Source organism: Ursus americanus, chromosome 21, assembly GCF_024610735.1.
Source record: "Ursus americanus isolate L20-20 chromosome 21, mUrsAme1.1.p, whole genome shotgun sequence".
NCBI classification, from domain to species: domain Eukaryota; kingdom Metazoa; phylum Chordata; class Mammalia; order Carnivora; family Ursidae; genus Ursus; species Ursus americanus.
This window is the reverse complement of record NC_142147.1, coordinates 27935796-27961582: the sequence shown is the minus strand read 5'-3', so window position 1 is coordinate 27961582 and position 25787 is coordinate 27935796. Positions and strand designations below refer to the sequence as shown.

Sequence of the window (25787 nt, the reverse complement as noted above, 5' to 3'; positions counted from 1 at the left end):
CGCTGCCTCCCCACCTCTGGCTTTCGTTAGGGAGGATGCCTGCTACGTGCGGGCAGGCGGGAGCGAGTCCCTTTTGGTTGGATTTAATTTGATGGCAACGGGTCCTCGAATCGGGTGGTAAGCAGAGTTTGAGTCAGAAGATGGTCCACCTAAGGGGCCCCGAGCTGGAACTGCTGACTTCCGGTCCCCTGGTTCGGTCCCTAGTGCTTTGCCGAGCCCTGCATTGCTTACCTGCTTGGATGCTAGAGGAACCCGGGTCACAGGCCTCTTTTCTGTAAGGTAAGTTCGTCTCACTTGAGTTCTGGGGCACCACCTGGAACCCATTTTTGGGCCTGGTGTCTCCTCGATGCTTGCAGGGCCGTGAGGAAGTCAGGCAAGGGAGGGTCCGGGGATTACCCTCAGTCTGTCACCCCCATTGCAGTCCAGCCGTGGGGCCGTGAAAAGGGGACGAGGGGTCCCCCGAGGGGAGAATTCTGGTACCGGCAGGACGTGTAGGTGCCAGTCAGCGGACTGCTTTTGAGACGTTAAATGAGGACACGTGACCTACGTACAACCTGGATTTCCTGACACTACACGCTAATCCTCAGAAGATATGCATTTTTGTGAGGTGTACATCCCTTCCTTTAATATTCTGACCCATCAGTACTTCATCCAGCTCAGGTAGTCCACACAGATCTTTCTCTCTCCAAAGTTCGCATTACCTTTTGTCTGTGCTGTTTGTTTTACAGTTTATCATATACTCTTTGTACTATCTTTTTATCGGGAATTGTTTCTCTGCTACGGGTTCATTTCATGTTTCCTCAAATACAAAAACATTTTTAATAGTAAATGAAAGTGTATTATGGTGGGCTCTTCGAATCTGCCCATAAATAAGTGTGCTTTGGGGCGCCTGGGTGGCTCAGTTGGCTAAGCGCCTGCCTTTGTCTCAGGTCATGATCCTGGAGTCCTGGGATTAAGCCTGGCATCGGGCTCCTTGCTCAGCGGGGAGCCTGCTTCCCCCTCTGCCTATCCCTGCCGCTCAGGCCTGCCCTCTCTTTCAAACCAATGAATAAAGTCTTAAAACAAATGGGCGCCTGGGTGGCACAGTGGTTAAGCGTCTGCCTTCAAGGCTCAGGGCGTGATCCTGGCGTTATGGGATCGAGCCCCACATCAGGCTCCTCCGCTATGAGCCTGCTTCTTCCTCTCCCACTCCCCCTGCTCGTGTTCCCTCTTTCGCTGGCTGTCTCTATCTCTGTTGAATAAGTAAATAAAATCTTTAAAAAAAAAAAAAAAACTCTTAAAAAGTCTGCTTTGTGTGTAATTGTAGAGGAAGGTGCCGGAGGATGTGCAGTTTATCATTTCTCATCACCTGCTCTTTATGGTGGTGGTGGTGTCACAGTGATGCGGTACTGATCGTTGTCAGTGTATATTTGTTTTCACACACCGACAGTGTGCGAGAGTGCTTGTTTCTTTAGTCTTCTCAGCATTGCCTGTTGTTTTATTTTTCATTTTACTTTTTTGTTAAGTAATCTCTAAGTCCGACTTGAGGCTTGAACTCACAACCCTAAGATCAGGAGTTGCACGCTCTACCAACTGAGCCACCTAGGCGCCCCAGCATTGGGTATTATTTTCATTTTTACTAATTTGAGAGATGGAAAAAGTTAACAGGTTCCAATTTGCATCTTTTTCAGTTAAACATTATTTCGTAGGTCTACTGGCCATTCATATTTCTCTGACTTTTTAATATCAGATGTCTACCTTCTTTTTTTTTACCGAACGTAAGAGTTCTAGTTTATGGCTTTAAACCTGTGATAAAGCACATTTTATGTCAGAAAGCTCTAGATCAAATTGAAAAGTCCCCTGTGGGAGAACAGTGGACTGTTACTCTTGTGAGCCAGTGATAGGCTGCTGTTGTGGCCGGTGGTTCTGCTTGCAAGAGCGCGATCTGAGCTCGTGTGTGCCGTGGTATGTGGCGTAGCTTCGTGCACAGTGGCACTGCCCTCCCACGGGGCCTGTTTGGTAGTGAGTGGGAAGGGACTGCTGAAGCCTCTCTCTGCAGGTGGCACTCAGTGTGGTAAGCCAGGATCACTGTACTGGTCTGGGCTGTCTACAGTTTTTAAAAACCAGTCTCTGAAATTTCAGTTCTCCAAACTGAGACATTCTCGTCGTGTCAGGGAAGGGCATGTTTATGTCATGATTTCAGAAGAGAGGAGAAAAATATTTATGTGGTCCTCCTGTGCTGCCTTTTAAAAAGATACCCTGATTGATTCAGCTTTTCCATCATCAGAACTGAGAGTCACTGCATGTTAGGAAGATTGTCATTGACGCAGGCGTGATCAAGGTTGTGTCAGGTACGTTGATTGCAAAGAGCAGTAATCGGCTCTGGCCAGCTTGGGCAAAAAGCTTGTTGGAAGGCTGTCGGAGCCAGTCAAGTTGGCAGAAGGCTGCCAGCTGCAGGAGGCCATGTGGAGGCTGGACCAGGGGGAGCCCCACGGCAGGCAGCCCCTCAGCTGAAACAGGGCCCATCTGGCCAGGACGCTGCTGCTCTGAGATGACTGGCCTCCAGCCATTCACCCACTTGCTCCAGACTCAGGATCCCAGGAGGGTCTGACTGGCTGAGCTTCGGCCACACGCCCACTGGCTCTGCCAGGGAAGGAGAGGGAGGGAGGGTTCAGCCCCTGGGCGCCAATATTGTGAGTGGCTTGCATCAAGGGTCCCACTCCCACGAAAACCATGAGGAGAAAGGCTAAAAAGACTGAAGAAGCTGATAGGTTTTGGGGTACATTCCCTTCCAAAAGGCTTTGTAGCAACAGTATCTCTCATTTTTATTTTAAGAGTGATTATTTAAGATGTACGTGAAAATCCCACTCATCTTCCCAAAATCCTAGCTAGGGATGTCTGGATGGTGGCGGTGCCAGGACTCCTCACCGGTCTTCTAACTTGTAATCTAGTGGGTTCGCCCCCACTGGCCCCTGCAGGAGGCCTGGGCTGCTCAGTCTGGGCTGGTTTTCCTTACAGGTTACATAAGGACAGGCTCAGTCTTACTGGCCCAAACTCAGGACCGGCTGATCTCCCTGAAGCGCATCAACGCAAGGCTGAAGTACGTATGAGGCTAGAAGCCTGTCCCGATGCTCCTGTCAGGCTGACCTCTGCCAGAGGGCCATGCATGTCATTGTCCCCTTGTGTTCTGCGGCAGTGTCATAGGCATCCCTTCTGAGATCATCTCCCCCAAGAAAGTCGCCGAACTTCACCCTCTCCTCAACGTGCACGACCTGGTGGGGGCCATGCATGTTCCCGAGGATGCTGTGGTGTCCTCTGCTGACGTGGCTCTTGCCCTGGCAAGTGCTGCCTCCCAGAACGGTAAGCAGGTTTCTGGGTGAGGAAGGAAGAGGTTATGTAAGAAGGAGTCTCACAGCCGCAGTGACACCAGCTCGGCTTCTGTTCATTTGAACACTGGCCCTTAGAACGTTTGAATATACCTGTTAATAAGTGCTTTTCCACAGGGCCACATTTTCTTATTAAAGTTCTAAGGAACTGCTTAGAACTGCTTAGTACTGACCAGGGCACTTCAGGCTTGTGGGACCCCCCCACCCCGGTCCCCAGAACATGAGAAGCTCCAAGATCACAAGACATAGCATGGACTGAATCCACAGCTGGCCGTGTCCTGGGGTTGGAACAAATGAGGGCAGACTAACCAGTGTCTGAGGTGTTCTGCACTTTGGATGAACTGATTGTGCGGGTGGGTTAGGGTTTAAGATGCCTTATTTGAACTTTTTCTCCCCTGCCTCTTCTATGATTCCTGGAATTGAGTTGTGTACTAAAGTTGCCTGCTGTTTGCAGTCTTGGAAAGGCCCATCGACACAATCTCAGGATGTGTTCTGGGAGTTTTTGTGTTTTGTTTTGTTTTGTTTTGTTTTTTAAATCACTGACCTGGCTTTTCCAGTGTTTCTCAGGGGTTGAGAATCTGCTACAGAGGCCTTCATTCTGGGCCATCAGAGGATGGATGCACCAACTCTTTCTTTACCTTGGAACAGGCGTTCAGATCTATGACCGGACCAGCGTTCTTCATGTAATGGTCAAGAAAGGTCAAGTTACTGGTGTGGAGACAGATAAAGGACAGATCGAGTGTCAGTATTTTGTCAACTGTGCTGGTCAGGTAGGTTAGCAACAGTCCTGGGTCACTGATCTTCTCACTTCACTGGTGCCTCCGGGATTTTAGGTGTGGAGATGGAAGGTTAGTAGTGTGATGAACCAAGCAGATGGCAGGGACCACCTGCTCCTTGTTTGGGCTAGAAACCTCAGAATTCTTGTATTCCACATCAGAGGGCTGTAGCTAGTCCTCAGAGAGCAGCGCCAGTAGGGGCCTTTTCCTTCCTCCACTCTGGGTTAATCGGTGCTCTCCAGGCCAGGAAGTCTGTGAAATGGTCGGGCATTGACGGAAATCCTTGGTTTTGGGTCTCCTGGGATGTTTCATTTCATCCTGCAACCTAGCAAAATAAAGCATGGGGCTATTTTTGTGTCAGGAGTGTGGATTCAGTTTAGAACACTAAGCTGCTGCTACTTTTAAGGCAAACTGGTCCCTTGCCTTCCACTCTGCAATCTTCAGGTGACCTAGGGGTACTTTTTGCCTTGTGAACGTCACATGTGATGTTATCTTGGGTTTGTAGTTGGGGCCAGGCGTTTTGTTAAAAGGGCATCACGTGCCCCCCAATGAGCTCCTTTTACTAGTTGCTAAATCTCTCATTCTTTGGTCTAAGAATAATTGTTATGGTTTAAAAGGGACCGTGTTGCTCCCCATCCACATAACTGATGTAAAGCAGGCTGCACCTTGGCTTCCCACACGGGGCGTTGGGGCAAGAGCTCGCACAGGCCGCTTGAAATCAAACGCTTTGCAAGTGGCTACGCATGCTCATTTGTCTTTGTTCCTCTTCTCACCCACAAATCAACCTGTCTGTTTGTAGTGGGCATACGAGCTGGGTTTGTCCAACGAGGAGCCGGTTAGTATCCCGTTACATGCGTGCGAACACTTCTACCTTCTGACTCGCCCCTTGGAGACCCCTCTGCAGAGCAACACACCAAGTGAGGACTTACACTTCGTTTTTAATTTTGTTTCCTTACCACTGTCCTATTCTCTGAAAAGGAAGAATTTCTGCTCAGGACAGACTGTGCTCAAAAGAGCCTTGTCTCTTCTGGAGCATGTTATGGGGAGGCCGACCCAGTTCTACCTTTTCTCTAAGAACTCTGTGAAAGGATGGACAAAATGGGCATTCCACTGAAGCAATCTTTTGGTTTGTTTTGTAAGCTAATTGCAGTCCCATACAGAGGTCCAAATTGAGAATATTTGGAATGTAACCTGGAGTTTTTGAGTTGAATGCCATACATTGTAGAGAGGTGCTAGGTAAGCTACAGAGTCCAGTTGCTCCACAGCCCCGAGTGCCACAGGGGAGGGCTTGACATCACCTGGAAGGTCTCAACCCCTAGGATGGGCACGCAGTCCCCTTTCTGCTGGGCTTTCATGTGGTGCTGAGGCACTTCCGTAGTTTGGTTGGGAGCACCACTGAGAAACAGTGTCCCCTGTAAATCGGAGAGGGAAGATCCTCCCCCATGACCTCGAAAGGTCTGTTTTCACAGAATGCTCTTTCGCTATTAAAGCCAATAATGAGTGTCTTTGTTCTGCTTTTTCTGTCCATTTAGAAAGCTGGCCTACCTCTAAACCTTGCTTTTCTCTTCTGTCGCCCACTCCCTTGTTGTTTCTGTTCCTCAGCTATCGTGGATGCTGATGGAAGAATTTATATCCGGAACTGGCAGGGTGGGATCTTGTCTGGGGGTTTTGAGAAGAACCCGAAGCCAATCTTCACTGAGGGCAAGAACCAGCTGGAGATTCAGAACCTGCAGGAAGACTGGGATCACTTTGGTGTGTGAACTAGAGGATAACTATAACGGCCTGTGGTTGTCTAAGATGCTATCTTTTTATTTTTTTTAAAAGATTTTATATTTATGTGACAGAGAGACAGCCAGCGAGAGAGGGAACACAAGCAGGGGGAGTGGGAGAGGAAGAATCAGGCTCCCAGGGGAGGAGCCTGATGGGGCTCGATCCCGGAATGCCGGGATCACGCCCTGAGCCGAAGGCAGACGCTTAAGGACTGAGCCACCCAGGCGCCCCTAAGATGCTATCTTTTTAAAAAACATTTTCAAGAAGAGTTCCTTCTTTGGTCTTTGTGACAGCCCCCATGAGGTGCTCACAGAGGGCAGCCTGCAGAGTTCACCTGGTCTGAGACTGTGGTTACTGGGTCACAGATTCAGGGGACAAAGATCTTGGTTAAGGGACTTCTGGCTTATTACTTACCTAAGACCACTGCTGAAATTCTAGGCGAGGAGGAAAGCCTTTCGTAGGAGCATCTAAGGTGGAAGAGATTTTTAGAAAGCAAAATCGTTTTGTTAATATGATCTTTTAGTCAGTTTTTGTTTTTATTGAAGAATTAACCTATGATGCTGATTAGTTTCAGGTGTACATCATAGTGATTCAGTATTTATATGCTTACTTGATTTTGTAATTATTTTTATTTCTGGAGGGTTAATACTGTCCCATGGGCCAGATTCCAAGGATATGAAGGGGTCTGTAATGGAGAATTTCCCCTTCCACCCTTAATTTAAGGACCTTTTTAAAAAATAAACTTTTTATTGTGGGAGATTTCAGATTTTTAAAAGTGGACAGAATGGTGTACAGAACTCTCTGTGTACCCACCAGCCAGCTTCAGTCTGGTTTCATCTGTTGCCACTGTCCCCCTGGAGTAATTCCCAGGTGGCAGGCTGACTTTCAGACAGGCTGGGGACCTGTCTTTTGCCGCTGTTCCAACTTGGGAAATCCTTGCTTTGCCTGTCTCCTTGTGTCTCGGAAGAGCTTTTCCCCAAGTAGTGGTCCCTTGGAGACCTTCCCTGTCCTCCAGTGTGTTGTGTGCCCTTCCACAGCTCCTGGCCTTGCTAAGAGTGTCTTTTTTCTCTGTCTTTATGCCATGCACTTTGTAGGTTTGTCCCTTAATTCCACCACAGTGTCTGCTTTCTGACCAGGGCCCATTTGGCTCTTCTGAGAAAGCCTCTTCCACGAGTTCTTCTGCGAGGAGAGGGCGTCCAGAAGCGTAAGGAGTGGAAGTGTGTGAATTCCCCAGAGCTGAGGCCGGTGTTTGGGTTTGTTTTTATGGCTCAGAGCCCCTGCTGAGTTCCCTCCTGCGGCGCATGCCAGACCTGGAGACTCTGGAGATCCTGAAGTTGGTGAACTGCCCTGAGACCTTCACCCCAGACATGAGGTGCATCATGGGCGAGTCTCCTGCAGTCCAGGGCTACTTTGTCCTGGCGGGAATGAACTCTGCTGGCCTTTCGTTTGGTGGAGGGGCTGGGAGGTAAGTCTTCCTTGCTCAGACCCTCCTTGCTGGGGGCTTCCTTCCTAGAGTGACTTGGTGTTAGTGTGGCGTGTGGTGGACGGATGTCATCTGGTATGCTGTAATGAGGAGGTACACATCATTAGAGAGTTGTCCCCTTCAAAGTAGTCACTGTGGGATCTTCCGGAAGTGTCATTGTGCACAATGTTTCGGGAACTTCTCTTTTGGAATTAGTCTCAAAGCCTGTGGGATGTACTTTTCGGCTCTTGCAGTGATTACAAATGTTGATCCTTCGAGTGCATTTGAGTTTGGAAACAGTAAGTATTGTGAGTGAGACAGACAATCGTGCTAATACAAGACTTTTCAAAAACATTACATACGAATTAAAATCAGCCAGTCAGGAAGGACAGATACCGTGTGGTCGCACTTCTGTGAGCTAGTTGGGCGCCCGGGCGGCCGCCAGGGCTGGGGCCCCGGAGCGGAGAGCGGCTGCTGGCTTCGCGGAGCGAGTTCAACTTCGGGAAGATGAAGAGCTCTGGAGGTGGATGCTGGTGACGGTCACACTGCAGTGTCGAAGTACTTAATGCCCCTGAACTTCACACGGGAAAATGACTAAGATGGTCAATTTTATGTTCTGTTTTGTTCTTTGTTCTGTTATGTTCTGTGTATTTTACCACAATTAAATTTTTAAATTTTTTATTCATGAGGCCACTTTTCTTGAGTGACTTGTAGAATTTTTCTGAAAACAGGGAAGAGGAGTTACCAGAAGTGTTTGGAGCTGAGACGTGGTCAGATAGTTGTATAACCTCCGAGGGTTTTCCAGAAAAAAACCACTAGATGGATAAGTTAGAGCACATTTGTATGTATCTTTTAGTCTTTTTTCCTAGATGTGGCTTGTTTTATAGCACTTTCTAGGGAACCTTATTAGAGCTAAAATAGTCATAGTGATTTTGAAAGCAGTAGATGGATCCTCGTTTGTTTGTTCAGAAAAGTTAAGGAAGCTGCCCGGAATTTCGCAACCAGTCTGTGACAAGACGGGATGTTTCTATTGGTTCTTGATTCCTCGTACAGTTAGGAGGGTCCCATCTGAGGTCTAGCAACTTCCCCCACATCTAAACAGGTACCTCGCTGAATGGATGGTGCACGGTTATCCATCAGAAAACATCTGGGAACTGGACTTGAAGCGTTTCGGAGCCCTCCAGAGCAGCCGCACCTTTCTGCGCCACCGCGTCATGGAAGTCATGCGTGAGTGGAGCTCAGTCCCAGCTGCACCTCACTGAAGGTGTCTTCCCTGGGGCCTGTTTGATCGTTCTGTTGGAGCAATAATTGCTCGGGGTTGGGCTTCTCATATTTGGTGGAGGCATTAGGCCCCATGTGATATTTACGGAACCTTCTCTTTAGTGTATTGTCTTATTTACCTCTGGGAATAGGCAAGAACAGGACTTCCGGGTGGTAGTTGCTGTCCGACTCCCTGCAGCAGCTCCTTGGAGATTGCTAGTGTCATCTGCTTTCCACTGTGCTTGCAAAGTCCCCATGCCAGGTGAATGCTCTTGCTCCCTACCTGATCTTTGAGATCATGATTTGCTTTCCAAGGCAGAGAATTTGCGGCATTATTCTCAAAGCTTCAAGCTTCTCTGAATGATTTTTGTCCTTAACTGCTACATGTTAGCAAGATAGGAAACCATGTCTCATGGAAATACAAAACATACGTTTCTGTTCTCCTTGTTCTTCTCTCCAGCTTTGAAGGCGTCTTCATTTTAACTTGTTACTCTGCCTTGTCTCTGACTTGCTCTCTAGTAACCCTTACAGTCAGCTTTTGTATCAGGAATTGAACCAAATCAGACTGTCGTTTCACTGTCCTTTACTGAGGAACTATTATTCTGAGACTTTGCCAAAATATTCCTAAATATTTGGGGCATATTTATGCTCCCAGCCAAGTTTCTACGTTGGCTGCGAGCACCATTCTTGATTACCAGTGAATTGTTGGTTTGGTAGCAGGGGTTCCATTCACAATGAGGTCTTTGGATAACCTTTAGCTCCTGTGTGCTCCCTTCTAGCCTGTGGCAGAGAACTGTCTGTGGGAGACAGAGGCCCTGGCAACAGTCTGGGTGGCCACTAAGGTTCTTTTATTTTAGCAAATATCTTAGTTAAAATGGTGAACTGCCATAAAGCCTGATTTCCCCAGCCGTAGTTACCTTAGAACCTGTGCAAATCGTAATGGAGCTCAAGTTTCTCCTTGATGACATGACACGTATGGTGGCCGCCTCTGATTCTCACAGAACAGGAATCGCAGGCACGATAGAAAGTGGGGAAAGGGTAAGTAGGCGAGAGGAGATTGAAAAATCGTCACGAGATAAGACAACCAGCGTGGCCCCTTTCTCTTGGATCTTTCAGTCTCTTCCCCACCCCGCTGTCCCTCTCATGTGAAATGCTGTGAGGTCAGGTTTTCTCTGTGCAGGGGACTCGAGCTCACTCTTTCTGGGTGTTTTTACATCTTGCTGTTGCAGATTAGAAACTAGGAGAAATGAATTCTGACCCTAGCTTTGTTATGTGAATATGTCACTGGGCCAGGACTATGCAACCTGTCCGATTTCAGAGCCACCAAATCAGGATATGCTGTGTGCCCTTTCACTTCGGAAATGGGTTGGATGTTAAGTCTGTAATAGTTCTGAGGTCGCAGCGACTCAGGCACTGTCAAGAAGCAAGCACCATGTTTACACACGTCGTCGCTCCCTGTGTGCTCTTGCGATGCAGCCTTCCTCCCTGCTGTGGAAGTCTAACCTTCCTGCCGTTGTTTCTGCCTATTGATTCGAAACGATGATTGTGAACAGAGACCTGGAGTTGTTCAGTGACTCACAGCTGTGTAACTGTGGAGGGATGATAGCAGCTCTTGCAGCATTACTCTTTCTGTGGAGCCGGCCGGTTACACTGGGCACCGTTTGCACATTAGGCCCCGTTAGCCTGGAGAGCGTGCTCTTGTGAATCTAGTGGATGCTGCGCTCTCCATCCTGTGGTTTGGCTGGCAGACACTGTGCTTATCTGTTCCAGCTCTGCTCTACGATCTGAAGGTTCCCCGTTGGGACTTCCAGACCGGGAGGCAGTTACGCACGTCTCCTCTCTATGACCGGCTGGATGCACAAGGAGCCAGGTGGATGGAGAAACATGGATTTGAGAGGCCAAAGTACTTTGTGCCACCGGACAAGGGTAGGAAGGCCCATTCTCATTTTTGTTCTTTTTTGCCTGGAACCAATAAAACCCACTTAAAATGTATTATAGCTAGAATGTGTTCCTAGAAGAATAAATAAGAAAAACCTGTCACACTCTACTATGCTATACATGGAGGGTCCACGATATAAATTTCCTTTTCTTCCTTTTGTTGTTTTCTGGTCCACAGACCTCCTGGCATTAGAGCAGAGCAAGACTTTCTATAAGCCTGACTGGTTTGACATTGTGGAGTCTGAAGTCAAGTGCTGTAAGGAAGCTGTGTGTGTCATTGACATGTCTTCTTTCACAAAGTTTGAGATAACAGTAAGTGCTTGGGACCCAAAAGAAGAGAGTAGGAACCTTTGCATATTCATTGAATGCACCCTGTTGTTCATCTGTCACTTTAAAATTGCTTCTGTAAGAACTCTGGTATATTTTGGTGTTTTATCTGTACTGTAGCATTTTTGTAAATTTTTACTCTTTGTTGCTGGGTTTTAATCAGCTTGCAGAGGCCTACTTACCATTCGAATCAAGAGCTAGCTTTCTCTGGAGTGTCTTTCGATGGAGTAAATGCACAGACAGTGTTGCCCGGGGACTGAAGAAGGGAGTTTCCTCAGCAAGTTGAGCCGCCCGTCAGCCGGTGTCACCCAACCACACGCTCTTGTGCTCACGCTGTTTTGTTCCCTAACCCTGCAGTCCACCGGGGACCAGGCACTGGAAATCCTACAGTACCTCTTCTCCAACGACTTGGATGTGCCCGTGGGCCACATCGTGCACACCGGCATGCTCAACCAGGGCGGGGGCTATGAGAACGACTGCAGCATCGCGCGCCTGAGCAAGCGCAGGTGAGGCCCGCGGCCGCCCCCCGGGCCCCGCCTCCCCCGACGCCATGCGGCAGAACCGAGCACCCAGCCCTCCACTCCGGGAAACCTGATTATACCGAGAACAGAGGGATTTCAGTCACTGCTGGCCTGTTCGTTGGCAGTGCAGTACAAATGCAAATCACGAACGAAGAAAGCAGAAGAAACACCCCAGATGATGTAAAACTGGATGTGGACAGAGCAGTCATCCTGGGGGTGGAGGTGTTCACTTGCAGTAGATCTGTATGCCGTCTTGGCACCGACAGGAAGCCCAGATCTTCTGTTTTGTCCTTATGTGGTAATTAGGTGCTGCTGGCCCTCTCTGAAAGCTAGGAGACCATTTGCCAGTCTTCTCATTGGTTGCTTTGAAACAAGTTAACCTGCCTGCTTCCTGACCCTTTCTCTGCTGCTTGGCTTTGATTACTGTCCATCTCCCTTTCAGTTTCTTCATGATTTCCCCCACCGACCAGCAGGTCCACTGTTGGGCCTGGCTTAAGAAACACATGCCAGAAGACAGCAATCTGCTTCTGGAGGACGTCACCTGGAAGTACACCGGTAAGCGGGCCCTCTGGGGTCAGCTGCACAGGAAAAGGCCAGCCTGTCCAGATTTGTCTTCTCCATTTGCCTTCTGTCTCTTTGACATTCAGAAATGGGGGTCACAGTGAGAGGCTCCATGCTGAGCACTGAGCCCCGTCACGACCCTGAGATTGTGACCTGAGATGAAATTGAGAGACGGATGCCCGACCAACTGCACCACTCAGGTGCCCCAAAAAGTATTTTTTAATTTAATGCCTAAGTATTATTTTCTTCAAAATTCCCCCTTAGCTTTTTTTGAGTGAATAATTCTTTTTTTTTTTTTTTTAAAGATTTTATTTATTTATTCAACAGAGATAGAGACAGCCAGCGAGAGAGGGAACACAAGCAGGGGAGTGGGAGAGGAAGAAGCAGGCCCATAGCAGAGGATCCTCCCATAACGCCAGGATCACGCCCTGAGCCAAAGGCAGATGCTTAACCACTGTGCCACCCAGGCGCCCCTGAGTGAATAATTCTTGAGGACAACTTACTTTCCTGATTGTGCCCTCCTCAGCAGTCCTGTGGGGGAGCAGCCCCCCCCTTCAACCTCCTCACTTTAGGTTTAATGCCTACCCACCCCGCACTTAACTGACACCTGCCCCTAGCCCCCAGCAGGCCCTCACTGTCAGTTCATCATAGCAGCAGCCACGTTTTCCTTCTGGCTACCAGACTGGCAGACTATAGAACCGAGTTTTCTGGCCCGTGAGAGCAGTTGATGTGTAGTGACCACAAGCTGCTGTCACAGGATGGAATCCCAGGTGGCTGGGCAGCTCTCCTCAGGGCTCTCTGCAGGTGCAGACTGGGGATTGGGCTCTTCCTGGCACATAGCAGCTCTGGAAAGAGGGAGGGAATGGGAACTGTGCGGCAAGTTTGTGGCCAGGCCTGGAAGTGGGCTCCTATCGTCAGCCAGGACGTGGTCTTGCGATCCCAGTGTCACCGCAAAGAGGCTGTGGGACGTTGTCTCCCGTGTGCCGGGAAGAAGTGCGCTCGCCAGGCGCGCTCGTGCCAGCAGTGAGCGGCTGCACTTCGCAGGCCTGTCGGGAGAGGGGTGTTTGCCGGCACTGAGGCGCTCTGTATCCGTCCTTGCGTGGCTTGAGCGGAGGGTTGCCGTCATGGTCTCAGCACCCAGGCCTGGCGGTAAGGGAGCAAGTCCAAAACAGACTTTTTTCTTTGGCTCATCTGTTAGCTGGACTGGCATGTCTTGTTCTTTTCCGTTCAGCCCTCAATCTGATAGGTCCTCGAGCTGTGGATGTGCTGTCCGAGCTGTCCTATGCCCCTATGACTCCAGACCACTTCCCGAGTCTGTTTTGCAAGGTGGGTGCTAGTAAAGTTTTAGTTTTGAAATGGGTAGGGAATATTTCTTTTACAGGGATGGCAGTTACATGTTCTTACTACAACATTAATGCCCACAAAGGGTGTTGTGGTTTTCATTAAGCAAACAAAATGAGTAAATTCACTTCTTTATTTTTCACATTTCCAGGTCTCCTTATTCAATAAGCACTAGGATATCTTTGAAGTCGATTTAACTTTTCTGAGTATCAATCCTATGTATTTATTGCTTTGTGTAGCAGTGGCTTAAATTTTGTAAGTTAAAGGGTGACACAGATGCCAAAAAGTGCCAGTTAAGGTCAGGTCCCCTCCCTCTGTGCAGTGCTCCCCCTTTCCCTTCACAGGGTAACTTCTGTGTATGTGGTGTCTCCTGGGGAGCAGTGGTTTGGGTGGATCCCTGAACAGCTTTGTAAGTTTCTTCGATTTGGCAACAGTAGCAACTAGTAACTGAGTAAAAAAAATGGTGACTGAATCCTGACGAGAGAGGTCACACAGACCAGTGGTTCGGTAACCCATAACAGCTGTAGCAAACAGCTGCGGGACAGTCACTGACGGAGGCTCCTGGAAGTTCGCACCCAAGCTGGGGTCACCTACTGACTGTACAGTTTTCCTTTTTCTCCACGGCGGAGTGAAAGCAACAGAAAACTCTCCCCGGTAGCCATCAGCAGACCCTTCCCTGCACAGTTTGCTTCCCGAACGAGTGAGCCACGTGCGGGAGCCTGCAGAGTAGTGTGTCCTGTTGGGCTCCCTGTGGGAATGATTTGCTGCAGGGCCATCTGGGCCTCCCACTTCCCATGACAGGAACAGCGATGATGTCAGAGGCCCATCAGGTAACTGAGCTGCCGTAAACACATTTTGAGCATCAGAAGCCCAGTCTCTGACCCCAGAGTAGCAGGTGCGCCGTGTTCCGTGGTCAGCAGGCATCCGCTTTTGCAGAGCAGGTGCCCGGGACTTGGCTGCCAAATGCCCTGGAGAAGACATTTACCCGGTCTTCGTTGCTCCTGATGCCCCTAAAATAAAGCCTTAGTAGGACTTCGAAAAGAAATATTTCATGCTTGTAGAGACTTTGCCTCCACATCCCACCAGCAGCTTGGCTGGCACTTCTGAAATGGTGATACTCATGAGAAGGGAGATTGTAGAGACGGGACTCCATTCCTGGTGACCCTGGTACCTGGACAGACCACTTTGAGGATGAATTTCTTTCATTCACATGTACCTCTTTTAGGGTCAGAGAGTGCAAGGCTAACGAGAAGGGTTTACCTCAGGTGTTCATTACTTTATCAGATGTGGGGTGCTCAGCTTCTTCCTTTGCTTCCACAGGAGATGAGCGTGGGCTACGCCAATGGGATCCGGGTGATGAGCATGACCCACACAGGAGAGCCGGGGTTCATGCTTTATATCCCCATAGAGGTGAGCCTCACGGCGGAAGGCGGCTGCTCTCCCACGCCTGCTGGGCGCTGGCAGGGTAGAGAGCCGGGTCTGGCCGGGCCTCGGGAATCGAGGTAGGCTGCAGTAGAGGGACTTCAACATTCTGAACAAGTTATTTACTTTTTTTGAATAGGAAATACATTTACATGGTTTAAAAATCAAAACCTATAGGAAGGACTTAGTGCCGCCTGACCAGTTCCCACCAATCACCACTGATGATACAACTGTTAGTTTTTGTAGGTCATGTCAGAGATTTCCATGCATATGCAAGCAAGTTCAAAGGCACTCCTGACCCTTTTGTAGAAGCGCAGACGGAAGCATACTGCTGTTCTTCATCTCTTAGTAATTTATCGTAGAGCTCCTTCCCAGTCAGTACAAACAGAAGAGCTTCCTCTTTATTTTTTTAACAGTGGTTCGTGTTCCTTCAAATCGTCGAGTCGTAATTTACTTCATTAGTCTGGTACTGATAGACATTTATGGTTGTAGCGCTTTGTAGTCCGTTGCTGTTCTGAGGTTCTGTGTACAAGAGTGTGTTTTCCTGTGGCACGTGTGTGCACGTAGCAACACAGCTTTTTCGGCCGATAGGTACGAAATTGTCGGTGCACTCTTTATTTTCTTGATGTGTGAGATGAAACAACTTTTCAGAACCCATTTCCAAGTAAAAGCTCATCTGTAGGACAGTCCTGCCTGCCTGTCCCCCACCCTGTTCTTCTGACCATATCCTGCCTTCTCCGCCTCTCCCACTCCTCCCTGCTCCTTGACCGTGCTGCTGCTCCTGCGTCAGGGGCTTTGCACGTGCTTCCGCTTCCCCAGAGTGTCCTTCCCCAGAGAGGCTCTCAGCCCCACGTGCTTCAGGTCTTGTTCACAGGGCATCTTCTGGTTGAGGCCTTACGGGCCCCTAGTTCTCCCTCTCTGCTTTCCTTGTTTTGCTCCATAGGGCTTATCACTGTCCGATAAAATGTATTTTCTTTGTTTCATTCATCAGATTACCCTTGTTTAAATATAAGTTCTCTGAAGGCAAGGATTTCTGTCGCTTTTATGTCCCCAGCACCTAGAGAAATATTTGGCACATAGTAAACGCTTAATAAATGTGTGAATGAATGTTCTGTTATACCCTTTGTGCATTTTTGTATTAAATGATTGGTCTTTTTACCCATTTCTAGGCATTGTCTGAATCAGTCCTTGCTGTTGAGTTGTAAACTTTTTTCCCAGTTTGTCTTTTTTTTTTTTTTAAGATTTTATTTATTGGGGCGCCTGGGTGGCTCAGTCGTTAAGCGTCTGCCTTCAGCTCAGGTCATGATCCCAGCGTTCTGGGGTGCAGCCCCGCATCCAGCTCCCTGCTCAGCAGGGAGCCTGCTTCTCCCTCTCCAGCTCCCCCGTGCTTGTGTTCCCTCTCTATCTGTCAAATAAAATCTTAAAAAAAAAAAAAGATTTTTATTTTAGAGTGTGTGCGCAAGCGGGGGAGAGGCAGAGGGAGAGAGTCTCAGGCAGACTCGGCACTAAGCACAGAGACCGATGTGGGACTCGATCTCACAACCCTGAGATCATGACCTGAGCTGAAACCAAGAATTGGAGGCTTAACCTACTAAGCCACCCAGGCGCCCCCTAGTTTGTCATTTGTCTTTTCATTTGTTTTGCCACTTAGGTTTTGTTTTTGTTTTAATTATTATGAGAAATGTTTCATATGTTGCAGAACACTTTGATTTTTATGTAATTGAGTTGATCTTTTGTGCCTTCTAGAGTTTGATGCATAGAGGGGACTTCTCCACTCCAGGATTATGAAACTTTCTCAGTTTTCTTCTAGTGCTTTTATAGTTGTGTTGTTCTTTTGTATGGGTTTGTTGGTTTTTTTTTTAATATTTCAGTGCTCCACCCTTCTGCAGTGTCTCTTGCTGCAGTTCATGAGATACAGATCAAACTTTTTTTTCCATATGGAACCAGCTGATTTGACAGTCTACCCTTAACAGGTCCCTCTGTATTTGGATTTATTTCTGGACTTTTATTCTGTTCCCTTGGTCTACCCATGATCAGGATCACACTGTTTTAATTACTGAGTCTTTATTATACATTTTAATATTTGGTTGTGCTTATCCTCCTTCATAGCTTAGAAAACTCTGGAAAAAAAAATTCATGTTCCCTATTTCCGCTTGGGAACTTTATAATTATCTAGTTAAAAACACTCTGATGGCATTTTTTGGATTATGTTACATTTATACATTAGGAAGAACTGACGTGATATGTTGAATCTTAAAAAGAATGCCTTTTAGTTTTTATTCAAGTTTTTTTGGTGACCTTTCAGAGGTATTTTGAAGTTTTCTTATAGATGTTATAATATTTTGTTATTGCTATTGTGAATGAGAATGGTGTCTTTGTTCCATTATCTTCTAAGTGATTATGATATTTTAAAAATGATTGAGAGAGAGTGCACGAACGTGCGCAAAAGTGGAGGGGAAGGGCAGAGGGAGAGGGAGAAGCTGAGCAGGGAGCCCAATGCAGGACTCGATCCCAGGACCCTGAGATCATGACCTGAGCTGAAGGCAGACGTTTAACCAACTGAGCCACCCAGGTAACCCAAAGTGATTATGGTTTTTGAAAACTTTTTTTTCCTATTCTTTATTTCCTTACTAAATTATCTTATAGTTGTTTTTTAGTTAAGTCCCTGGAATTTTCAGGGTCCGATCTTACACATACAGTAATAGTTTTTTCTTAGCAACTTTTATTCCTACAATTTCTCTTGTCCAGTTGTGACAAGGAATAGGGATCCTAGGCATCTTTGTCTTGTTCTTGACGTTAGTCACATTACTTCTGGCGTTAGGCTTTCTTTTAGTTATTAACTGAAGCATGCATTTACCAGCCCATGCAATTTTATGTGCTTGTCCGACAAATGGAACAGTATAAAGATGAAGGGATTATTCACGATTTTGGAAGAGTTGATACAGAGGGAGCTGACTTGTGCCTGTACAGCTAGAGATGGATTCTGAAGCTTTACCACTTGGGTGTCTGTGTTATTAATTGGCCAAACTCGATCAAGAGCGGGAGGCTCTGTGACTCCAGCAGTTTCATTACTTGAGGCCTTGGTTTCTACTTCTGATGATCCTGGGCTGGTCCCATTTTTATGATTTTACATGAATCCAAGAGGTGATTTGTGCCATGCCTGGATTTTCTTCAAGCTGGCTTTTGTCCTCAAGAAGGTTACACAGTTGACCCTTAAATAACTGTGGGGGGCACAGACCCCCCCCGACTCAGTCAAAGCTCCACACGGAACTTCTGACTCCTCACAAACCTCAGCTGCTAGCCTGCTGCTGACTGGAAGCCTTACTGATGAGAGAAGGAGTTGATTAACACCATCTTGTGTGCTCTGTGTATGGTGTGCCGTCGTCTTACAATCTAGGAAGCTCAGGAAAAGAAAATGTTAGTAAAATCCTAAGGAAGATACATTTACGGCCCTGTACTATATGGAAAAATCCGTGTAGAAGTGAGTTCAAACCCACATGAACTATAAGTGTCTCTTTGAGGGAAATGTCTTCTGAAACATGGTGGCAGATGGCAGATTCTTGTTCTGGTCACACTAAATCCCCAGCACTTAGAAAATGAGTGCATGCTGGGGACCTGCTTTTCTCATCTAACCCAAGGCTATTACCACCTTTAAATCTTTATTCCCGGGCCTTCCTCTTAACTGCAGTATTCAGCTGGAGACAGGAAAACACTGAACGGAAGGCACCAGGCATGGAGGCCCTTTATTATTCTCGTTTCCCTGTCAGTAGCCCCCGCTCCCCCCGTGCCCATGTAGGTGCCTCCCCGCACAGGCGCCACTGGAGCCTGGAAGCTCCTCCTGCGGTTCACGTCCTCCTGACCCCCATGGCCTTCAGTAAGTGCCGACTCAGCCCGAGGAGTGCAACCAGCAGGGCAGCGGCCCCCACCAGGGGAAAGAACGGCAATGCCAAGGAAGCCGGGTGTTTTCCGTTTTTCCACTTTTATTGAGCTTTTGTGGGCACACATCGCTGGCCAGGTTTAAGCGCGCAGCCTGGTGGACTGACACGCGCCACAAAAGAACTACCTGCTAAGTTCTCAGAGGTAGAAGAGAAAGCACAAAAGGTGTTTTGCTTGGGATGAAGACACTTAGGATTCACCCGCTTAACAGCTTCTGCATCCGTCACACAGCCGGGTCCCTGCCAGGTCATCAGGTGGTTCACTCCCTCCCTAGTTCTTATTTGTCTCCCAACTGGAAGTCTGTACTTTCGGCCCCCTTCCTCCACTTCCCCTACTTGCACTCCCCAACTCTCGAACCACAACTCTGGTCTCTTTTTCTGTGGGTTTGCGTTTCTTGTTTTAGATTCTGCTTAGAAGTGCGATCTTACGGTATTTCTCAGATTTCTCATAGTTTTGTCTTTTGTTTTACAGTTTTTAAAGCAAATAATGCTGTCTGTTCTGGCTTTAGATTCCACAGAGTGGGTTTAGGGAGGGATTGAACATTCGCTTTCTGTTGGGAAAACTTTGTTTACTTAAGGTATCTGATACTTAGTTTCTGGAACCAAGAAAAGAATGCCATGAGAGGCTGGCTGTGCGGGACACGGGTAGAGGCGTACTGCCTTCCTGGCTCCTCCGTGACACACATTTCGTAGCACAGGCAGTGCATAGTGGGTCATAGGGGTGGCGCGTGGGGCAAGAGAGCAAAGCCAACAGAAGGTGAGCGGGCTGTTTGAGAGGCAGTTACAAGCCTGGCCATGGACTGGGTGACAGGAGTGCGTCTCGGTTTCATACTTGAGGATTGCTCCCTGTCCTGGGCACCATAGAGAAGGGGAAGATACGGGTACTGCCTTCATGGAGCTTAAATTGGGTTTGGGGTGACCCTGGCTCATTACCCCTGGGCAGTAGTGCTTTGGTGTGTCAAGGATGAGACGTCCTGAGAATTTCATACAACCTTCTGCCATGTCAGAGTCCAGGTGGTCCGCCGTCGGCTCTGCCAGACACACCCCCTTGTTGAATTCTGAAGGTTACTGACCTTTCCTCTCCCCCTCTAGTATGCCCTGCACGTGTACAATGAGGTGATGAGTGTTGGGCAGAAATACGGAATCCGGAATGCTGGGTACTATGCTCTTCGTAGTCTTCGAATTGAGAAGTTTTTTGCCTTCTGGGGTCAGGATTTAAATACCCTCACCACCCCCCTGGAATGTGGACGAGAATCTCGGGTGAAACTGGAGAAGGTACTGTATCTGCCCAGCCCATTGCCTCCCCCCACCCCCACTCTGCTGCGGGAGCAGACTGTGCCTCAGAAAGGAAGGGCTAAGGTGGCAGGCCCAGGGATGGCCTTGGGTGGAAAAGGACAAGGAGGATGTCCTTAGAGTGAAAGATGCGTGTGTCCTAATAAGAAAACTGGTTGTGAGCACTTGGCTTCCCCCCCCCCCCCATGCTGAGATCCAGAGCCGCACGCTGCACTGTCTGAAGCACCCAGGTGCCCTGCTTGGCGCTCCTGCAGACTGAGTGGTTCCAGGGAAGGTTCTCCATTAACATGCCACAGAGATTTGCACAAAGTACTCCTCTTATATTCAGCTGCCTCATTTTTTGTTTCTTTTCAAACATCATTTTCAAAAAAAGTCCTAGGTCAAGAGGATGTTAGGGAGAAGTCTCTTTCCCACCTCTGAACCCCACCGACCTGCACTCCAAGCTGGCCCAGCAGCAGCGTCCCTGCTCTGAGCGCGCGCACACACACACGAGCGCACTCCCTCCCCCCTGCACTCCGCCGGCCGTGGCCATGCCACACGCTCGCTCCACCTTGTTTCTTTAAACTTAACAAAATACCTTAGTCATTCCTTGTCAGCACAAATCTGTAGTCTTCGCTGTGTGCAATTACAGATAACTGTTTTTCTCTGATAGAAAAGTAATGAATACTAATTTTGGAAAATAGGGGAAAGTATCAAGAAAATTAAAACACCCGTTTTATCTGATCATAATCACTAAGTTTCTATCCTTCTTAGGTTTTTTTATACAAACCTATATGCATTGAATATAGATATATATGCATGGGCTTTTTATTGAGATTATCTGAATATTGTTTTTGTAGAATAATTTTAGTGATACATTCGGATGATTTTTTTCCTAAATATTTTTTTCTGTGTGGTCTTGTGGTTGAAATCTGTTTATAAGATGGAAAAGAAAAATATATGCTTGTGTTAACAGAAGTTTTCTGAGGTCTTTTGTACGGTGAAGGCAGTCCCTCCGGTCTCAGCCCTGCCGTTCTTTCCTAGGGGATGGATTTCATTGGCCGAGATGCCCTGCTGCAGCAGAAGCAGAACGGGGTGTACAAGCGCCTCACCATGTTCATCCTGGACGATCACGACACCGACCTGGACCTCTGGCCGTGGTGGGGAGAGCCCATTTACCGCAACGGGCAGTATGCGGGCAAGACCACCAGCAGTGCCTATAGCTACACCCTGGAGCGCCATGTTTGCCTGGGCTTTGTGCATAATTTTTCCGAGGACACTGGGGAAGAACAGGTGGTGACAGCAGATTTCATCAACCGGGGAGAGTATGAGATTGACATCGCGGGACACCGGTTCCAGGCCAAGGCCAAGCTCTACCCGGTCACCTCACTCTTCACCCACAAACGCCGAAAGGATGACGTGGAGCTAAGTGACTTGCATGGGAAGTAATGGCTGCCAGTCTGTCTTACCCACCTGCCCACTACCAAGGGCTCCCCTCCTCCTGTCCCCCGCCTCCCAGCTCCTTGATGGGATTTTAAACTTCACCTGCTTTTAAACCTTTTGCTTTGCAACCTCTCTTCCCCTTCCCCCCACCCTCCTCCCTTTTGCACTTTCCCATCTACTACTCACTCTGGGCTGTTCTCCCCCCTTGACCCCTCAGACTCCCGTGGTGACATGAAGCATGTCTGACGGGCAGGACAGGTGCAGACTCCACTTGTGGAAGTAGGTACTCGGGACAGTCGGATTTGTGATGTTGTGTCTCCAAGCGAGGGAAGCTGGTGGTGTGCAGGCCTCAGGGCAGGAGTCCAGCTCCAAGAGGTTAACTTTTCTCGGAGCGACCTGTTCATTTTGGTGGGTTGCTGTGCTGGAATCAGCCCTGTGCACGAGCCCGCCTGTGCTGCTGAGCCAGGCAGATCGTTCTCCTTTTCCACTGTGCTGTGGCTTGGCCCCGATACCTTAACAAGAGGACGACCATCTACCTCAGTCATGAGAGGCATCACGTGCACGTTACCTGTGGTCTCTGGCACCATTCCGGCCTCCCTACCAGCCCGGTTAGTACGCTGTCAGGCCAGGGCTACTGGCCTCAACTTTTCTGTCTCTCTCAGCTCTGTAAGAGGGTTTGTTGGCCTGAGTAAACAAGCCAGTGTTTGAAAGGGAAAAACCATGTTGCCTTTTGTGTTGCTTTTCCCAGCTGAAAGGATCTGCTCTCAGACGGTGCGCAGCACTGACGTGGTGTCTTGCCGTTAGAACGCTGCTGCTGCTTTCGGCCGCTCCAAGCTCGGCTGTTCCGGCTTGACCCTTCCTCTTCTCCAGGTGCATTTGACTTAGTCTGTCCTCCCTCACCTGTCCCTTGTGCAGTAGGCCCACTCAGCCAGCAAACACTGCTGTCCCTTTGGAACAGGGCAGGCGTGCTGTTCTGGTGAGGAACCAAACCTTGCTGGCCTTGCTGAGTTTGAGAAAGCTACTGGCCCCCCAAGTTTGGCTTCTTCTGGCCCAAAACAGATCCACACAGAGCTGACCCCCGTGGGTCTGTTGAGAGTTCTGTGTGTGGAGAGTGTACGTTCTTTGAGTCTGCTCTCCAGCCAGCCAGGGCTCTGGGAAGGCCCTCCACCCTGTTAGGTAGGGTCTGTTTCCGAAGGGGTGAGCTGGGCACTCACAGACCACTAGTTATCCTTTGCTGTTTCGGATGTTAAACTGTTGTCTTGGTATCTTGGAAGCATGAGCTCTGATAGGTCCCTACACTACACTTTTGTTTTAGAGGAGCTTAAAATTGTCAGGTGTGTCTGTTGGCTGTGGCATGTCTTGGGATCTGTTTATCCATTTAATCAGATGGAGTCCTTCTAGACACAACTTGCCATTTCCCCAGCCAGACAACTCCTACTTGATTACTGACTGCTTAAGGAGGTGAGGTCTTAGTTGATTTATCAAGGGAGTAGGTAGGTAGAACTCTGTTCCCAGAGAAATGCTGCCCCTGGGTAGGGAAGAGGAAGGGGCAGGGGTGTCGCTCCGCTGGACAGCAGGACCCAGGCGCCGGGCTGACGCAGGTGTGAGTGGCAGGGGCCCAACGGACCAAGGAAGATGGAAACAGGCAACACAGCACTAAAGGTATCCCGTGCTCTGTGCCATGCTCCTCTTTGTAAATGGAGATTTAGGGTTTATTCTAAAAGGCATTCTAGATTTATGTGTAAATTATAACCATAAATAAGGGTCACACTTTTAAGACTCTGGCGAGATGTTAATTTCCTGGAGCATCACTTGTTTATTGAGGGCCCTGACACCCACACTTTGACACTCACCCTTGAAATCCCCTGGGTAATTCAGATATCAACAGTATGAATCTGGTAGTTTATCTCTTTGGTCCTAACTAATTCTAAAAGGGGTGACTCTTTCCTGCCTCCCCACATACCTGACAGAATGTCATTTCTGGGGCAGTCAGGCCCCATGCATTTACCTGTGTGACCACTCCTCTCTCCCTAGAGATCCGAGGGATCAGGACTTTGGTTTCAGGTGGCTGCTCCTTTTTTTCTCCGAAATGATCGGTCGTCACCTCTTGTACTCTCTTGAGGGAGGGGCTCTGCTCTCTTCTTTTTGAACCTAGAAACACAAAGCGTACTGGTCTCAAGCAGATGAAAACTCAGGGCTGCAAGTCTCCTGTGGCCCCTCGTCCCTGAAATATCTGCTAAGCCCCCAGTGACTCCTGCCACAGTCACTCGTCTGACATGGAAGCTTGCAGCCGAGAGACTTCCTGTCCATGACAATGGCACTCAAGTCAGGAAAGCTCTAAATTTGGAAATTTAGAGCAAGGGACAAGAACTGCCTGTCCTGCACCCCGTGTTGGAGCCACCGCACGGGCGGGACCTGCTACAGGACAGAGAACCGAACAATTCCCAGTACATTTCCAGTGCTCTGGGGGCGGGGGTCCCTCCCTGTACCCCCAAATACAAGAGATGCCATTCAGGCCAGGGGCTCAGAGACCATTAAGCTCGGTGGTTAACCTCAGTTATCCCATTTCTGTAGGAGAAGCCCAGTCACTTGGCTTCTCACTAGGAGACATGTCTGTGGTTTCTGCCTTCTTGTACAGACCGACAGTTTTACCTCTTTCCCTTCTAAGAAAGTAGAACAAGTGAAAAGTAACTCCACCTTTCTCCGCTACCCTGCGTCTGAGTGCGTTTGAAACGTTAACACCCCCTGCCCCCCAGCGGATGTGGCAGGAGTGACAGCAGCTTTTTAAAAGTGGTTTAGCTTCATGGAAGAGCGGACCCCTCACTTTGCTTTCTGGCTCGGTTTATCCTCTGCCTGATGGACACGTGGGCTGGCATCTGAGTCTTTACCCTCCCTTATCACCTAAGAGAGATAAAAGGGAATCTTCTATAACCTGTAGTCTTGGTTCTGACCGTAGAAGGCTGTGTCCTGGCTGACTTTCAGGGGTTAGCTACTGGCTTCAATCTTCTGTCTCTTTTAACTGCTTGACCAGTATAATAATAGGCAAGGATCCCCTTAAGTATCCAAGGTAGAGATCTGATCACTAGGACAATACTGGAAGAACTTTCTACTGTTTTCATTTCCTTTTGCACACTCTCCTGCACCCACACTGACAGAAGCAGCTTTTATCAGCATGATAAAGGGAACATTTTCAAGAGTCACGAATTGTCATTTGCAGGCACATGGATTCAGCAGAAGTACAACAAAGGGGCAGAAATGGTAGATGACATGAGAGTTTTCAGGCGCTAACCGTGTCCTGCAGCGAGCTGCGAGCAAGCCTTGGGTCTGCCTGGCAGCGCCTCCCCCGCACCCCCACCTCGGTGTCCTCCACTTTAAGGTGCTGAGTTGTGAGGCTCCCTCCTCATCTGCACAGGGCTTGCACTTGCCGTCCCTCATCACTACAAATGCACTATTTTTCAAGAGAACTAAATATTTTTGTATGTCTTTGCCTTCTCTTGTCCATTAAACACCAGAGTTAGTTATTCATCGTATACTAGGATTCTTGACTTCTCTGAGCAGAGACTGCATCCCTTGAAGAATTAGACACTTCATGGGCTTTCTTTCTCATATTTAGATGTACCTATTTTTACCCTTTGCAAACCTTTCCTGCCTTCTCGGTTTTCTGTCTCTCAAGGACAGAAGTTATAAGAGGGTGGGAGGGTATTTTGAGCATCTGTTTCAAAAGATCTATGCCAGGATTTCCTTTGCACACCAAGAACTGGAGCTGGGAGCACCTCTCTTCAAACCCGGTTCTCGTGCCTTACACCAGAACGTCCCATGGTGGGTGTAGACAGAAGGATGAAAAGAAACTTCATTTCAGTTTGAGGGTTCCCATCCACCTGCCATAGCCTCCCTTCTCCAGATCAAACAGGTGAGGGGTAGAAATTTCTGCAACTTCTTTCAATCGGGGGGTTTCTAGCAGTGTATTTAACACTCCACTCTCGGGTCTACTCTTAGGATACAGGAATTGCCATCGTAATTATTGTACAGGGCTGTAACTCCTTACTTACATTTATAAATGTGCAGTTCGCTCAGCCCCTTTCTGTCCCTGGGTAACGTCAGCTTGTGGTGCTGAAGACATTTGAGGCACTTTAGGGGATGGGATTTTTCGCAAGGGCTCTGGTGATGTTAGTCCCCAGGGTGACTGAACATTTCTGCCTCCATGAATGCGGTATTAATATTGTGCACTGTGTTTCTATCAAGCCAGATTCCAATTAAGATTTTCATGTTACTAAGTTTGTAAATGAATAAACAGACATTTTAATTACTCTGGCCGTGTCCACTTGTGAAATGTTCTTCAGCTCTAGTAACTTGGTAAATGTATTTGCCGATGCAAGGTGTTTGTTTACTTTCCA

At 48.3% G+C, this 25787-nt stretch overlaps 2 protein-coding genes across 11 annotated transcripts in view; one reads left to right on the top strand and one right to left on the bottom strand.

Moving 5' to 3' along the window:
- The window catches only part of LOC123778679 (pyruvate dehydrogenase phosphatase regulatory subunit, mitochondrial-like), a 44445-nt gene that overhangs the window by 6171 nt on the left and 12487 nt on the right, over positions 1-25787 (bottom strand). For 2 of the 3 annotated variants that reach the window (XR_015728067.1, XR_015728068.1), the window contains exon 4: positions 232-23544. Coding sequence is in view for 1 of the 3 variants with exons in the window: in XM_045776224.2 (XP_045632180.1) it covers positions 23454-23544 (91 nt within the window). In the remaining 2 variants the exon portion in view is untranslated. Of the gene's footprint in view, positions 1-231; positions 23545-25787 lie in introns of those variants that run through there. The other variant, XM_045776224.2, reaches the window with a different exon arrangement.
- LOC123778678 (pyruvate dehydrogenase phosphatase regulatory subunit, mitochondrial) overlaps positions 1-25787 on the top strand; it is a 36450-nt gene that overhangs the window by 2822 nt on the left and 7841 nt on the right. For 4 of the 8 annotated variants that reach the window (XR_015728064.1, XR_015728065.1, XR_015728063.1 and 1 more), the window contains exons 3-17: positions 2998-3079; positions 3176-3339; positions 4014-4135; positions 4941-5058; positions 5744-5893; positions 7184-7376; positions 8476-8600; positions 10404-10559; positions 10750-10883; positions 11256-11404; positions 11862-11974; positions 13212-13306; positions 14642-14731; positions 19771-19953; positions 20995-22263. Coding sequence is in view for 2 of the 8 variants with exons in the window: in XM_045776222.2 (XP_045632178.1) it covers positions 2998-3079; positions 3176-3339; positions 4014-4135; positions 4941-5058; positions 5744-5893; positions 7184-7376; positions 8476-8600; positions 10404-10559; positions 10750-10883; positions 11256-11404; positions 11862-11974; positions 13212-13306; positions 14642-14731; positions 19771-19953; positions 20995-21399 (2279 nt within the window). In the remaining 6 variants the exon portion in view is untranslated. Of the gene's footprint in view, positions 1-2997; positions 3080-3175; positions 3340-4013; positions 4136-4940; positions 5059-5743; positions 5894-7183; positions 7377-8475; positions 8601-10403; positions 10560-10749; positions 10884-11255; positions 11405-11861; positions 11975-13211; positions 13307-14641; positions 14732-19770; positions 19954-20994; positions 25701-25787 lie in introns of those variants that run through there. The other 4 variants (XR_015728066.1, XR_006775989.2, XM_045776222.2 and 1 more) reach the window with 4 other exon arrangements.